Source organism: Canis lupus, chromosome 3 (assembly GCF_011100685.1).
Source record: "Canis lupus familiaris isolate Mischka breed German Shepherd chromosome 3, alternate assembly UU_Cfam_GSD_1.0, whole genome shotgun sequence".
Classification (NCBI taxonomy): Eukaryota; Metazoa; Chordata; class Mammalia; order Carnivora; family Canidae; genus Canis; species Canis lupus.
In genome coordinates this window covers 56052416-56067563 of record NC_049224.1, presented here as the reverse complement: position 1 = coordinate 56067563, position 15148 = coordinate 56052416, and the positions used below count along the sequence as shown (strand labels likewise).

The 15148-nt window shown below is 41.0% G+C and overlaps 1 protein-coding gene across 2 annotated transcripts in view; it reads right to left on the bottom strand.

Moving 5' to 3' along the window:
- Positions 1-15148, bottom strand: part of ADAMTSL3 (ADAMTS like 3) — a 337319-nt gene that overhangs the window by 112074 nt on the left and 210097 nt on the right. For both annotated transcript variants that reach the window (XM_038532980.1, XM_038532981.1), the window contains exon 16: positions 4922-5208. In XM_038532980.1, coding sequence (XP_038388908.1) covers positions 4922-5208 — 287 coding nt within the window. The remainder of the gene's footprint in view (positions 1-4921; positions 5209-15148) is intronic.

The window sequence follows — 15148 nt, the reverse complement described above, 5'->3', positions numbered from 1 at the left end:
TCCTGCTACTGTCAGGACAAAGGCAAGGTTGGCATTGCCTACATTATTTATTATTATTCTTAAAATTCTAGATGATACAATAAGACATAAAACTTACATAAGATAAATAACTATTTGAAAGGGAAAAGTAAATTCATCATTAATTACAGACGATTATTTTACTTAGAGAATTCATAAGAATAGACTTGAAAACTAGTAGAATGCTTTAAGGGGCTCAGCAATTTAATCAGATTTTTTAAAAGAGAAAAACATGGCAGCATTATAAGAAGAACATCATATTATTATTATATGATAAAATAATCATTCCACCAGCACTTCTTCTATACCATATGTCAGGCACTGTAATTAAGCACTTCTCCAACATCATCTTGTCAAATAATTATATATAATCCTTTCATTGACTCTAATGAAGTAGGTATGGCTCTTCTCATTTTACAAAAATGAGCTTCTACAAACTTATGTAACTGACCCAAAGAAAGTGGTGGAAGGGGAGGAGGGCAGGGGGTGGGGGTGAATGGGTGACGGGCACTGAGGAGGGCACTTGACGGGATGAGCACTGGGTGTTATTCTGTATGTTGGCAAATTGAACACCAATAAAAAATAAATTTATTATTAAAAAAAAAGAAAGTGGCAGAGCTAGATTCAAAGTGGGGTCAGGCTTCAAAGTCCATGCATCTGCTACTAGCTTGTGCCATAGAAAATACGAAGGTAAAAATGAAAGGTCCCAAGTGCAACAGATGACATAAAATACAAAGAAACATTCTGGTGAGGAATGTTTATGATGCAGTAAATTATAAAACCTTAACAGGGAGTATTGTAGAGGTAAGCATATCTTCCAGGATGTGTATGTGTATAGGCACGCACACACATATGCACACATGCAAGGCTGCACACATACACACATGCCCTCTGGAAGCTGGAAATTCAGTATGCCTGAATTCTTCATGCTTTCAAGAATTAAAAAAGAATTGCTTGTTGCCACTCCAGTATGAAAGCAGACTTATGAAAGCTTCTCAGGTATCAGCAATTATGACGAGTAGATGGATTTTGATTTCCTGTGTGATATGAAGACAAGTTAGAAGATACAAGTACACAGATTATCAGGATGTGACCAAAAGTTTATCCTTCCAGAAATCTGTGATTTGTATGTATTATTTTTCTATTATAAACAGGAATGTTGGGGAAATAGCTAGGTGCCTGGGGAAATTCTATTTTTCTGTGGTATTCAGTTAGGGCAGATCAGGGTGAAGGTTAAAACTGACATTCATAGCCACACATAAGTGGACTCATAGAGGTTGAGCCTCCGAGACAACATTAAAATGGACCATAGAGAGGCAAGTATCACTGCATGTAAGTAGCACAGTCAAGACAGGACAGGCAAAATAACCAAAAACCATGGTGCACCAAGTCAAGGACTGTGTCCTATTCATTTTATATCGCAATACTGGGCCCAGAACCCAGAGACATAGAGCCTAGCACAGAGCAGGAATGCAACTTCCTGCCTTTATAGAGGAGTTTGGTTTCAAATGTTAGGCCTTAAGTGTAATAGAATTTAGTGATCTATGTAAAAGGAAATTTTAAGCTTGAACCCACAAAGTTAAAAATATTACTTTCTGCCAAGTTAAAAAGCTTATTGTATGCACTTACGGTTCAACCCTTTCTGAAGAATGAGAGTTGTTTTCTGTTTTGGACCACAAGATGGGCTATGAGTCTCAGTTTCCCTAACTGTAAAATTTGGGTTAGTGGATATCCAAAGTTCATTTAAATGATATTCTAGGATTAAGTAATATAATACACCCTCACGAGGCTCAACTGCTATTTAACTGGGTATTGAAAGATTTTCAAGTTGATCTCTGTTAAAATTTGTAAAATGTATTCTAGATGCACAAGAGGATGTCAGAAAATAATTTGAAACCCTCACATCAACCATCTGAACACTGAACTGCATGCACTTCTACCATGTTCAAGGCAGTTTCTCTTCTCACAGTGGGCCCAAAGGTCCCCAGTGTCACTAAGGATAAATTCAAGTAGCCAAGTTTCACAAAACTTGTATGTTTTATATGGATTCAAAGCTCATTCTCTGGGATTCCTGGGTGGCTCAGTGGTTGAGCGTCTGCCTTTGGCTCAGGGCATGATCCTGGAGTCCTGAGATCGAGTCCCGCATCAGGCTCCCTGCATGGAGCCTGCTTCTCCCTCTGCCTGTGTCTCTGCCTCTCTCTCTCTTTCTGTCTCTCATGAATAAATAATAAATATATAAATAAATATAAAAATATATTAAAAAACAAAGCTCATTCTAATACTTCGAGGTATATACCCAAGAGAAAAGAAAACATACATCCATAAAAAAATATGTACCTAAATGATCATAGCAGTATTACTCACAACACCCAAGACATGCCAATAATCCAAATTTCTAACTGATGAATGGATAAGTAAAATGTGGTATATCCATACAATATAATAGTATTAGTCATAAAAAAGGAACAGAGTACTGATTCATGCTATAACATGCTATAACTTCAACTAGAAATATTCCACTAAGTGAAAGGAGACAGTCACAGAAGACCACCTATTATATGATTCCATTTATATGAAAAGTCCAGAATAGACAGAAAATAGATTAGTGGCTGCCAAGGGTTGCCACTGGCAGGAAAAATGGGGGTTTGAGGAAAAATGGGGAATGGCTGCTTACGGGTACAGGATTCTTTGGGGGATAAAACATTCTAACATTGATTGTAATGATGGTTGCACAACCTTGCGAATATACTAAAACCCACCAAAGTATATACTTCAAATGCATAAGGTGTGTGGTATGTGAATTATATCTCAATAAAGCTATTACCAAGAAAAAAGGGGGAAGAAAGCCTGATTCCCATGGGTTCAGTCATTCTGGAGGTGGACCCTAGGGCCATAGGTTCATAACACCATAACAGATTTAACACTTTGGCATCAAAGCTTCAAATAAGAAAGAGGTCTAACAGACTCCACCAACTGGATCAGAATTAACCCAGTTGCATTTCCTTGGGTAATTCCAAGTACTCTGCTAGTTCCAACAACCCAACATATCATCCTTTCCCAAATCAAGGGGGAATTTTCCAGTCAGGGAAAGAACTAAAATCAAGGATGACAGAGTACTAGACAAAATAGTAATTCTACCAAGGGCAACATTCAAAAGCTTGAGGGGCACCTCGATAGCTCAGTTGGTTAAGTGTCTGACTCTTCATTTCAGCTTGCGTGTGATCTCAGGGTTATGAGATCAAGCTCCGCATCGGGCTCTTCACTCAGTGGAGTCTGCTTGAGATTCTCTTCCTCTGCCCCTCCCTCTGGTCCCCCTTTCTCTTTCTCTAAAATAAACAAAAAATCTTTTTTTAAAAAAGCTTGAGATGAACAGATTTGAGGGTGTGCAAGCAATAGTAGGATTTGTTTCTGCTCTCCATAATAAAAGACAAAGTTCCAGGCTTCTGGTGAAACCACAGGAATGTGATAGTTCAGAAGTGGTATAGACAGCTGACATTTTGCAGTAATGTAGTAAAAGTTCCAGACATCTATAATTGCAGTTGAATATGGGACCATTTTTGCCTCACAGCAACTAGCTCTAGACAGATTCTCCAGACTCATCAAGGAAGTACCGGTTCCTGTTATCACCAAGGGCATGTCAGAAATATGAAGGTTTCTAAACTAGAAACAAGGGCTGTGTCCAGGGTCCTGAACTCAGAGGGAGCAAGAGTTAGGCTCTGGGCAGCAACACAGGTGTGGCTAAGGTTATGTGCCCTGGCAGCAAGTGACAGAGCAGCCAGTTAGGGTCCAGGTGAATAAGAAAGTCTAAATTCCTAGCTGGTTAGATGGGCTTTTAAAAACCAGGGAGAAGCCAGTAAGAGAGCAGAGAGAATGTGACGGCAGTTAAGGGTTCTTTTCTTAAATTCTTTGTGCATAAGTCCATATGAAAGGTGGTAGTAGCTTAGCTGAAGCCTAAGGGTAAAACATATGCCACTCCATCTGCATCTACTGCAGGCTGGCAATGTCAGAGAACAGGTGTCTGAGTCAGGATAGGTAGGTTTAGATGTTGAATTAGGACAAGAGAAAGACAAATACCATCAGGTCATGGAGACCAGATGGAAAGGACTGGGAATTCACCTAAGAGCCTGGGGGACAAAGGGTGAGGGGCTCAGGCATAGTGATAGGACCATGAGCTCGAAGACCTGATAGGGAGTTCCAAGTAATGGGTTCAAGACCACCAGGAGGCACTCGATCCTATTGCCTTCTAAGGTAGCAGCTTCTTCCCGCCACCAGCTGGGACTAAAGTTAGCACACATTTAGCCACCAAGTTTTTCCTATCCACTCCCTTTGGATCCTGGAATGCTTAATAACCTTGGGGCCAATTTCCACCCTACTGAGGCCACCTGACCATATTAGCACTCCCTAATCCTAACAGGTCTGCCTGCTACACATGTGATTCCACATGTACATACATAACCTGTAGTCATCAGTATGTTCCGCACTGGTTTCCAGCCCAATATGTGGATATGAACCTAGCTACTTTCTGAGGCTGACTCCTAACAGTGTAGCAATTCCAGGCCACTTTACTTTGTAACACTGATTTATGAGCAAGATTGCCTAGACTTACCAGTTCTGCATTTTCCTATTTATTCCATATTAATCAGTGGCCCCTTTCCCCATTTCATTTATGCAGATGCTTAGGCCAAAGGAACATAACATTTTTTTTTTTGGCCATGATATAATCTCACTATCCTGTATCTTCTTAGAATAATTATGATGGAAAATAAAGCAAGCTTTTCAGTTATTCAAATGACTTCACCTCCTTTAGATTTATCTAACTTGCATATTTGGCTTGGATGATCTAGTGTTTGTCAAACCATTAGCTGTACAAGACAAGACTGTCCCTCAAGTGAGAATCAAGTACCTCCCAAGCATGTTGCTGTGCAAGGGGTGAACCCGGCATACTCCCAGTGGTAAGTCATCCTGCTGTCCTCCTGGAGAGAGGCGTCCAGCTCATGGGAGGCAGGGCTCTCCTCACACGGCTTCAGGAGGCAAGGCCGCTCGGTGGGCAGCTCAGGGCCTTCACACTCTTCCTCAGGCAGCTCGGTCTCTGTCTGTGTGAACGTGAGGAGCACGCGGCACTTAACCTCTCGGACCTGGATGCCCAGCCCGCATGTGGTGCTGCAGGCTGACCAGGGTTCCGGAATGAACCTACAGAAAACCCGGAGGACCCGGGGGAGGACAAACAACCATTACATATGCATCACAAAGGTGACATGCATGCTCCGAAGAGAAAAAGTAACTTCATTCTGAGGGAGTTCAGAACATTGGAAATGCCATACCTTTACTGATGCTCAATTATGTTGTTAGCAAATTTTCAAATCTTATTAGCAACAGAATTTTCCCTAAAGATATACTGAATGTTTTCATCCACTTTATGACTCAAGTTCTGTGCTATGACCCTTGCATAATATCATCAAAATTAGGGGGCACCCGCGTGGCTCGATTGGTTAAGCATCTGACTCTTGGTTTTGGCTCTGGTCATGATCTCAGGGTCATGAAATCCAGTCCCACATCCAGCTCCACACTTAGTCTGCTTCTCTCCCTCTGCTTTTGCCCCTCCCCACAGGCTGTCTGTCTCTCTCTCCCTCAAATAAACAAATTTTTAAAAAATATATTAGTTTTTTCAAATTTGGTAATAAATAAATCATTCCTGGATAATTTCTAATCTGATTTCTTTTATATTATGGAGCTTTTTCACCAATATTTATTCATCTAATCTTTATCAGGCTTATCCTTTAACTGGCAAGGTTTTATTAAACCCTCAATTTTTAGGGGCTAAGCTACAGGATAACAAATGTTTTCTGCAGTGTAGACAAAGCTTTCATATTCTTTCCTATTTACATAAATACACTGAACTTCATCTTCTTGAAAATACCTTAGGTATTTCACAATCTAGCTGAATAAAGTATTTATTTCTGATCCTGAATTATTATCTACTGAATCAGAGGTTGTCAACCTATGGCCTACAGGTCAATTCTAGCCCACCTGTTTCTTTACAGCCTACTATCCAAGAATGATTTTGATGGCTTTAAATACCTATTTATCTAGGGTGGGGGGAAAGGATAATATTTTTGTGAATGGCATAAAATTCTATTGAAGTTTCCATAACTACAGATTTATAAAAATACAGCCATGGTCACTTAGTTGCCTATTGTTTAAGACTGCTTTTGTGCTATATGGCAGAGCTAAGTATCTGCAACAGAGACAATTTGGCCTGTAAAGCCTAAAATATTTACTATCTGGGGCTTTGCAGAAGATGTTTACTGATTCCTATACTGAATTTAAAAGCATAAGTTCAGTAGGGACATAAGTATTTAAGATATCCTGAAGCAACTTACATCATGAGACATTCTCAAGTGACAGACAAGGAAGAGCTCAGTAATAGAATAAGTCTGGGGAATTGTGGGTGCAGTCATGTTAAACGGGTTAATTTACTACAAACTCTCCTAAAGACTATGATATATGAACACATACCATAAATGCTAAGAGGGGAATATGGTGTGCATCATTTCCTAAGTTTAAGTGAATACAGACCTTTCTCTGCAGGATAATGTGCTAAGTCACTTCAGAAAGTGATTAAGATGTAGGTCCAAGGCTTAATGTTCAAAAGGTAACAAGAGTCTCTTGAGTCCTCCAACCTTCTCTCCCTGGACAAGACATCACAGTTGTCCACAAGAGCACATTCCAATCAGCAGAATGAAACACCATTGCTGTGTATGAGCCCAGTAAAGAGCTATCAGGAAACCCTTCAAATTTTGTTTATTGTGTTGAAAACTGTTAGTGGGGAACTCCCTCTCCTAACCTTCCTAGGCCAGGAGAGGGCTCTACCAACTTCCCAGGATGGAGTTGTACTGTAATAATATTTGCACAATATTTTTCTTTCCTTGCTGTTTCCCCAGGAGAACTGGAATGAAAACACTTGAATAAATTGATTGAATTGAAACACTTGATTAAACTCTTGGTTTTGGCTCAGGTCATGATCTCAGGGTCATGAGATTGAACTGCCCCTGTCAGGCTCCCTACTCAACAGGGAGTCTGCCTGAGATTCTCTCTCCCTCTGCCCCACCCTTACTCATGTTCTCTCTCTCTAAAATAAATAGTCTCTCTTTTTTTTAAGGAGGTGGGTCTATATTAATTGAGCAGGAATAGACTCCTTTTGGATACAGTTAAATGAAGTAAGTTTGGGGTAGTTTATATACTATGATCTTTTGCATAAATACACACAGAAAGGTATACAGACACATATATAGTATATATGCTATGTAACTATATATTTATAACACATATGTCTATATATGCTGATTTATGTATAATTTCTTTTTTCTGGAAGCAATCACATGTGTTAGGGTCTAGTGTATATAAAAAGGGGGCTTCAATTTTTTGTTTGTAGCTTTAAAAGTTATGAATTTTCTAAATGTGTGCATACTGTACTTTAAGGGACACTATTTTTCCCCCTTCTCTCCTTAGTAATAAAAACTTAAAATTTGGGATTTTGCTTTAATGGAAGTAGATTTTTTTCATTCAGACTAGACTCCTGTGTCTTTTGTGATCCATAACCCTGATAGATTACAGGGTAGGCAAGAAGGCTCACCTCATTTCCCAACAGGGCAAATGATGGTTGCATCCAGTGCTTTCCTAAGGCACCCTGTATGTTTCAGGTTGGTTTTCAGAGGTCCTTTTAAGGGTCCTCTTAAAAACCAGATGCAAGAGCTGTCCAAATTAGCCATGAGTGATTTCAGGGGAGGGGGGTAACCTCACACTTTATGCATAAATGAGCATGAGTTTCTTCTGTGGATTTTTAAATTTTTTCATTTATTATTGCTAATTTAAACAAAAGATATTACAGTGTTCATGCAGTTCTGAATCTTGTTTTTTTCCTTCACAGAAAAAAAAATTTAAGGATACAAAAATGGAGCAGAGCCACATGAAAACATCTGGAGTGCCATGTCTATGCCAAACGCAACCAGAGAAACAGGGCACGTTCCCTACATCTGTAAACAACAGAAGAACTTAGAATAGCACTTCACTACCATGAGAGTTTAGACACGAGATGATAAAAATGACAGAATAAAATGGAAAACTATGGGGCTGAAGAAATAAACTGTGAAACCTAAGGACATGGTTACAAATCTCATCAGGAATTTAAAACCTGGAAAACGCAGAAGAAACAGGGCTGATGATCAAATTGATGACACAGAGGCAGGACTTGGAAGTGCATGCAGTACTGAGAGGGCGAAGCTTTTGGAGCAATTGGAGGGGTGGAGGGGATGGACAGGCTGCAGAAGGGACTTTCTGGGGTAATGGAAAGGTTCCGTGTCATGCCCGAGGTGGGAGCTACAGGGCTGTCTCCACCTGATAAGATGCATCATTTTAAATAGACACAGCTTACTGTATATAAATCACACTTCTCCAAAATGGATTGTTTATTTTTTAATTTTTTTAATTTTTAGAAGATTTATTTATTTGAGAAAGAGAGAGACAGAGCATGAGCACAAATGCAAGGACAGGCAGAGGGAAAGGAAGGGAATCTTAAGCAGACTTTGCACTGAGCACAGATCCCAACATCCCATGACCCTGAGACCATGACCTGAGCCAAAAATCAAGAGTCAGACACTTAACTGACTGAGCCACCCAGGTGACCCCAAAATGGATTTCTTTAAATGGCAGTTTTTAGAGACAAAATGAGAGAGAAACTAAAAAATCCGATATTGAAGATACGTGGATTCTGCAAGTAGAGGTTCTAACATGTAACCAACAGAAAAAGTGTTCAGAACTAAAATATGTAAAAAGAAAAAAAGAGTGTCTAAAATACAGCTTGGAAAGGCACACTGTCTTCCAGGAAAAAGTGATAAAAAAAATGATGAGCATAAAAACCTAGAGTTTCAGGCAGGATAGTGGCCACCCCAAATGCTTATACCCTAGTCCCTAGAACTTATAACTAGGTTATACTGCATGGCAAAAGGAATTTTGCAGATGTGGTTAAGATTATGGACCTCAGGATAAGGAAACTGTCCTAGCAGGATAATCTAATCACATGAGTCCTTAAAAACAGAGAAACATCTCTGGCTGAAGTTAAAGAGATGCAAGAAAAGAGCAAGAGAGATTCAGAACATGAAGGGCACTCAACCTGCTGTTGCTGGCTCAGAGATGGAAGGGGCCAGGAGCCAAGGCATGAAGGCAGCCTCTGGAAGTTGAGAACAATTCTCAGCAAACAGCTAGCAAGGAAGTGGAACTTTCTTTTTTTTAAGATTTTATTTATTTATTCAGAGAGAGAGAGAGAGGCAGAGACACAGGCAGAGGGAGAAGCAGGCTCCATGCAGGGAGCCGACGCGGGACTCGATCCCAGGTCTCTAGGATCACGCCCTGGGCTATAGGCAGCGTTAAACTGCTGCGCCACTAGGGCTGCCCGGAAGTGGAAGTTTCAATTCTACAACTGCACCCAACTGAATTCTGCCAACTATCTGAATTAGCCTGGAAGCAGATTCTCCCACCAGGGTCCCCAGAGAGGTGCTCGGGCTACAGACACCCTGATTTTGGCTTGGTGGGACCTAGCACAGGGGACCCGGCTGAATCTGCTGGGCTAGAAAACATGTATTAAACCACTTGGTTTACAGTGAATTGTCAGAGCAGCCATAGAAATTTAAAAGCTTTGAATTTTCTAACCTGGATAAATTTTTTTTTTTAATCAGGAACTTTGAAATAGCTTGGTAATAAAGCAAGCTATGTCCACCCACTCATTTTAAAGATGAAAATATCAACAGAAATGGGGTGTTTATGATAAAAAAAAACATAGAAAAGGATGAAATTACAAAGGATTGCTCTGTCATTGGAGAAAACAAATCAAGAGAATATATGTCTGAAATTAATGATGTACTATATGTTAGCAAATCGAATTTTTCAGAAAAGGAAACACACACCTTCTAGAAAATCAGAAACAAGAAACACTTAAAATAGAGGCCAGAATTTCAGCAATGATAAATTTAAAGGAATTAAACTATCCTATTAAAATACAAAGACTCAAATCTCAAAATCTATAGAAGATACAAACAAACTGTCCTCAGAAATGTAAAAAGTGTAAGGAATAAAGAAATGGGATAGGAAAATGTAAAAGGCCAGTATACATTTTAGGAAAGAAAAGATGACATTATTCTTTGATTATGACTTGACACTGATGGGAAAGAGTAAAGTTATTTGAAGATTTTTAGGAAAAAAAATCATAGTGCAGTAAAATAGTCCCTGTCTATCTATATATCTATCCTAAAATTACCTGGTTTTCCAGAATTCAGCCAACACTTCTTGCCGGCATCGGCTGCCAGGCGCTGGTGCTAAGGACGGTACATGCATTACTTGAATATAATCTTCACAACAACCTTACAGACAAGTACCATTATTTTCCTGACTGTAGATGAAAAACAACTGAAGCTTAACATGTGTACGAAAATTGAGCTTGTGAATAAAAACTCTGTAAGCAAGTGCAGGCCACTTGATTAAAACCACAAAATACTGAGGGGATTCTAACCCCAGACACCAGAGATAGCAGCACACACCTCTGAATGGGAAGACTCCAAACTGTAAAATGTTTGTCCCTCCCACTTTATTAATTTAGCAAATGAATGCAGTTCTGATCCATGTTTTTTGTGTGTGGCATAGAGAGATTGGAAACAGACAAGACAACTCTCAAGTTTTATGGGAGGTTAGGTGAGGATAGTCAAGGGTACGCTTAAAAGGAATAACAATTACACAGCATTTACACAGCCTGAGAAAAATGTACTAAAACGTGACAGTAATTCCTATAGTAGGAGACTGGTGATGGAGTCCTCTGTTTACCCAGCGAAGGCAACTGGGAATCAGAGAGGACAGTACAAATTATCCACTATCCAGTGCTGGAGTGATTTGGTAATAATTTGGGAGAGAACGACTGATGCCACATACCACAATCCCCAGGGATCAGAGTCACATATAAACCATGAAAACGTTCAAAGTACAGTTGACCCTTGAACAACTTCAGGGTTTAGAGGTAAGACCGCTTCCTCCTTCCACCAGCCCACGGTCCAAAATCCACATATAACTTCTGACTCCCCGGACTCTTACCCATAATATAAACAGTCACTTACACACAGTTTGTATGTGGTAAGTAATATATACTGTCTTCTTAATAAAGCAAGCTAGAGGAAAGAAACATGATTAAGAAAAGCATAAGGAAGAGGAAATACAGGTATAGTGCCATGCTGCAAAACATCCATGTGCAAGTGGACCATAGAAACTCAATGCCTTCTATGTGCCTGTCTTCCGGCCCAGTAATTCCACCCCAGCAAATGCATCCCATCTAGACAATCAGAGATGTGCAATTTGAGATTTGATGCAGTTTGTTTTGTTTTGTTTTTTGAATCATGGTGAGTGATCAGAAACAAGCTACAGACAGCCAGAAAGATCTTTCTAAAACATAATCAGGATGACATGACTAGTTAAAATCCTCTCACTGCCTTCAAAATAAAGTCCAAATTCCTTAGTGAACCCTGAAGAACCTCCAAGACTTGCTTATGTTACCAGCTATATCTTTGCTGCCACCACCAGCTCTGTATCTTCTAGGCTTCTCTCCACACTCAGGACTTCAGCAGCCAGGCACGGCCCCCATAGGCCAGCTGGCCGGCATGCAATCCCAAATACTAGACAGGCTGCTCTTCTGACACTCGTGCACATCTCAGTACCTTAGTCCACACACCATCTCTCCCAGGAAGCTACTACCCCTGCTTCCTAGACCTCTCAGTATGGTAAGACAACCATTAAATTCTCTGCCTACCTTATTAGACCAACCTAAGAATGGGTGAAGCTTGAATTCAGATTACCTAATGTAAAACTGGAGCTCTTCCTAGAATCACATGCCAGAGAATCACCGTCTACTGCTTAACAGCACTGAAATGCTGGACAATTCCCTGATCTTTCTGTGCCTTGGTGTCTTCAGCCCTAAAGTGAGGGTAACAATAACACCTCCTCATGCGGTGTTGGAATTAAATTGTTGGAATTAAGCGAGTCAATCCACATAGACCTCCGGCACAAACAAAATCCTCAATATTAGCTGTTAGTACCAATGTGAGAAAAATAGGTGTCTGAAAGAAGACATAATTTGATTTTAGCAAATACAGCTCCCACAAATGGAGAAGCTAAAATAGCAGAGAAGAAAACATCCAAAGTGCTCTAAACTTGTCCTGTTTCCTTGGTTTTCACCTATGAAAAATGGGAGAAAGGGCAACATAGCTGCAGAAGCATGAAAAATCCCAAAGAAATGGGGAAGTCTCTAGGGAAGGCCTCTTAAAACAACGATAAACCATATCAACCGTCAACACATTCCACAGCTGAAAGCTAAGAAAGGTCAAAATTGCAGTTCTCTTGGCTTAGCTTTATAAGCTATAATTTTTATTTTCCTAATTAAAAAAAAAAAAGAAAAGCTTTTGAACATCCACTCTCTGTGTAAATTCAGAGCTCCAGCTATGGTAAACCACAGAGGTAGAAATATTTATCTTCTCCATGCAGGTTTGGCAGGCTTTCCTCGAGGGATCTGAAATATAGCTGCGTTCACCTTCTCCTTCATTGTCAACAAGCAAGCATCCCCAAACCACAAAAGACAGTGGTTATAGAAGGATGAACTGGAAGCTGAGGTATGTTGCGGTTTTGTTTGGAAATTGAGGGAATGAATAGAGTCAGAAGTGGTAGGAGGAAACTATAAACTTCACACTAGACAGCCAGGAACAGGCCAGAATCTGCCAGCAGCGTGAATTATAAAGGAAAATTGCATAGAGACCACAGAGGGAGAGAGGCAGAGGAAGCAGGGAGGAGGGGGCCGCATGGACTGGGAACAGGTGCTGTGGGCTCAGTCTTCCATGCTGGAGAGAAAAGAGTGGTGTCTTTCTGGAGGAAAGGGGAATAAGGGGAGCAGAAAACCAGCTGCAAAGTCAGGTAGGCTAACATTAAGAGCAGGTTTGGAAGGAATAGAGCCTGGACTCATGCAGCTTACATGATCTTGTCCCTTCCAGTTCAATAAAATGAACAGGATCTTCAGACCATGAAAGGGACCCTGTGGACTACCCGATCCAGTGGTTCCCAAACTCGGATGCACCCTCCCAAGTCACCTGGGGCATTTGCTAAAAATGCTGGTGACAAATTCACAGAGATGGAAAGCAGAAGGGAGGTGCCAGGGGCTGGGGGGAGGGCTAGGGGGAAACGGGGAGCCAGTGCTAATGGGGACAGAGTCTATGTTGGGGGAGATGAAGCAGTTCTGGAGGTGGGTGGTGGTGCTGGCTGCACAACCATGTCAGCATGTACTTAATGCTGCTAAACTGTGCCCTTAAAAATGGTTAAAATGGTAATTTTTTAAATCAAACCACAACTTACACATGATATTCTATCCATTTCAGGTGCACACCAGAGTGAGTTGGTATTTTTATACATTACAAAATGATCCTCACGATAGGTGGGTCATCACCACCTGTCACCATACAAAGTGATGAAATACTATGGACTGTATTCCCTATGCTGCACTTTTCATCCCCGTGATTTATTTATTTTATAACTGGAAGTCTGTACCTCTTCAACCCCTTCACCTATTTTGTTATGGATATTTTACCACACACACAAAAAAAGGTATCTGGCGGGGCCCCCCAAAAATGCCAGTGACTAAGCCCCCCTCCCTACAACAGTGTCCACCCTATGGGGCCCAGAGATCTGCATTTCAGTAGCACCACAGGTGATTCTGGTGGAAGTGATTTGACAGTTAGACTTTAAAATGGTATTATGGTTATGAAGGAGAAGAAAGAAAAGAAGGGGAAGGAGGAGGAGGAGGAGGAGGAAGAAAAGTAGTGGTCCTTCTTCTTTAGAGGCACATCCTGAAATATTGATAAATGAAGTGCCATGCTGTCTGGAGTTTTGCTTCAGTGTTGGTGGCACAGGAGGAACAAGAGTGGCCCTGGTAACTGAAGCCAAATGATGGACACACGGGGTTCATTATACTATTCTCTCCTCTTTCATAGAAGTTTGACACTTTCTATAATAAAAAAGCTTTAAAAAAAGACTTAGCCAGGTGGCATCCCTTCCCAACAGAGAAGTGAGCATGATTAAAGGGGTGGTGGGATGAGTAAGTCACGGGGATGAAAGGCATAGCGTAATGAGTATAGTCAGTGGTATGGCAACAGCTTTGTGTGGTCTTAGATGGTAGTAGCTACGCTTGTGGTGAGCATAGCAAAATGTAGAAACTTGTAGAATCACTGTGTGGTACATCAGAAACTAATGTAACATTGTGTCAGCTATACTTGAATTAAGAAAAATATTAAAATGGGGGGGTGTAGAGGTTAGTGGCAACCTCTTATAGGCAAGGCACAACCAACAGTTCAATGTGGCTGGAGATCCCACTCAAGGCAAAGCAAGGAAGAGCTCAGGGATGAGGCTGGGAACCCAGAAGGGTGATGCCCCCACCCCCTACCCACTAAGTCTGCTTGGCCCTGGGAATGAGTGTAAATCTTTGGGAGATGGGGAACCACTGGGATAGTCTCGATGTTGGAAAGAAAGAATCAGATTTGTGCCTTTGCTAGACTTTGTCCAGGAGTTGTGGGATATCTGGGTTTGAGGGGACTGCATGGAAAGTGAATCAGAAGGCTGTTGCAAGTGTCCCGGGAAGTGAGTTCAGGACCTGGACAGGATGGTAGTAGGAACAGAGAGAAGGAGCTGGAATGGAGACGGATTTTAGTGGATATGGTTGCCACAACCAGTAGTTAACTACATATTAGGGAAGAATGAGAGAGAGAGAGAGAGAGAGAGAGAGAGAGAGGCAAGAATGACCCCAGGCTTGTGATTTGGGGAACTGGACAGCAACCCCATTAACCAAGAGAGGACGCACAGGAGGAGTAGCAATTATAATCTAGTTGTGTTCTGGGGACAGAAGATCCAGGTAGGATACATTATTCTAGATGAAAACTCTAAACCTTCCTTGTGTGACAACTGCACACTCCCTTTCAGCTATCTCTAATCTCTTTCTTCCCTTACAGAATCACAGGAGATCAGAGCAGGGAGAAGGTTCCAGTAGTATTGAGCCCAACAC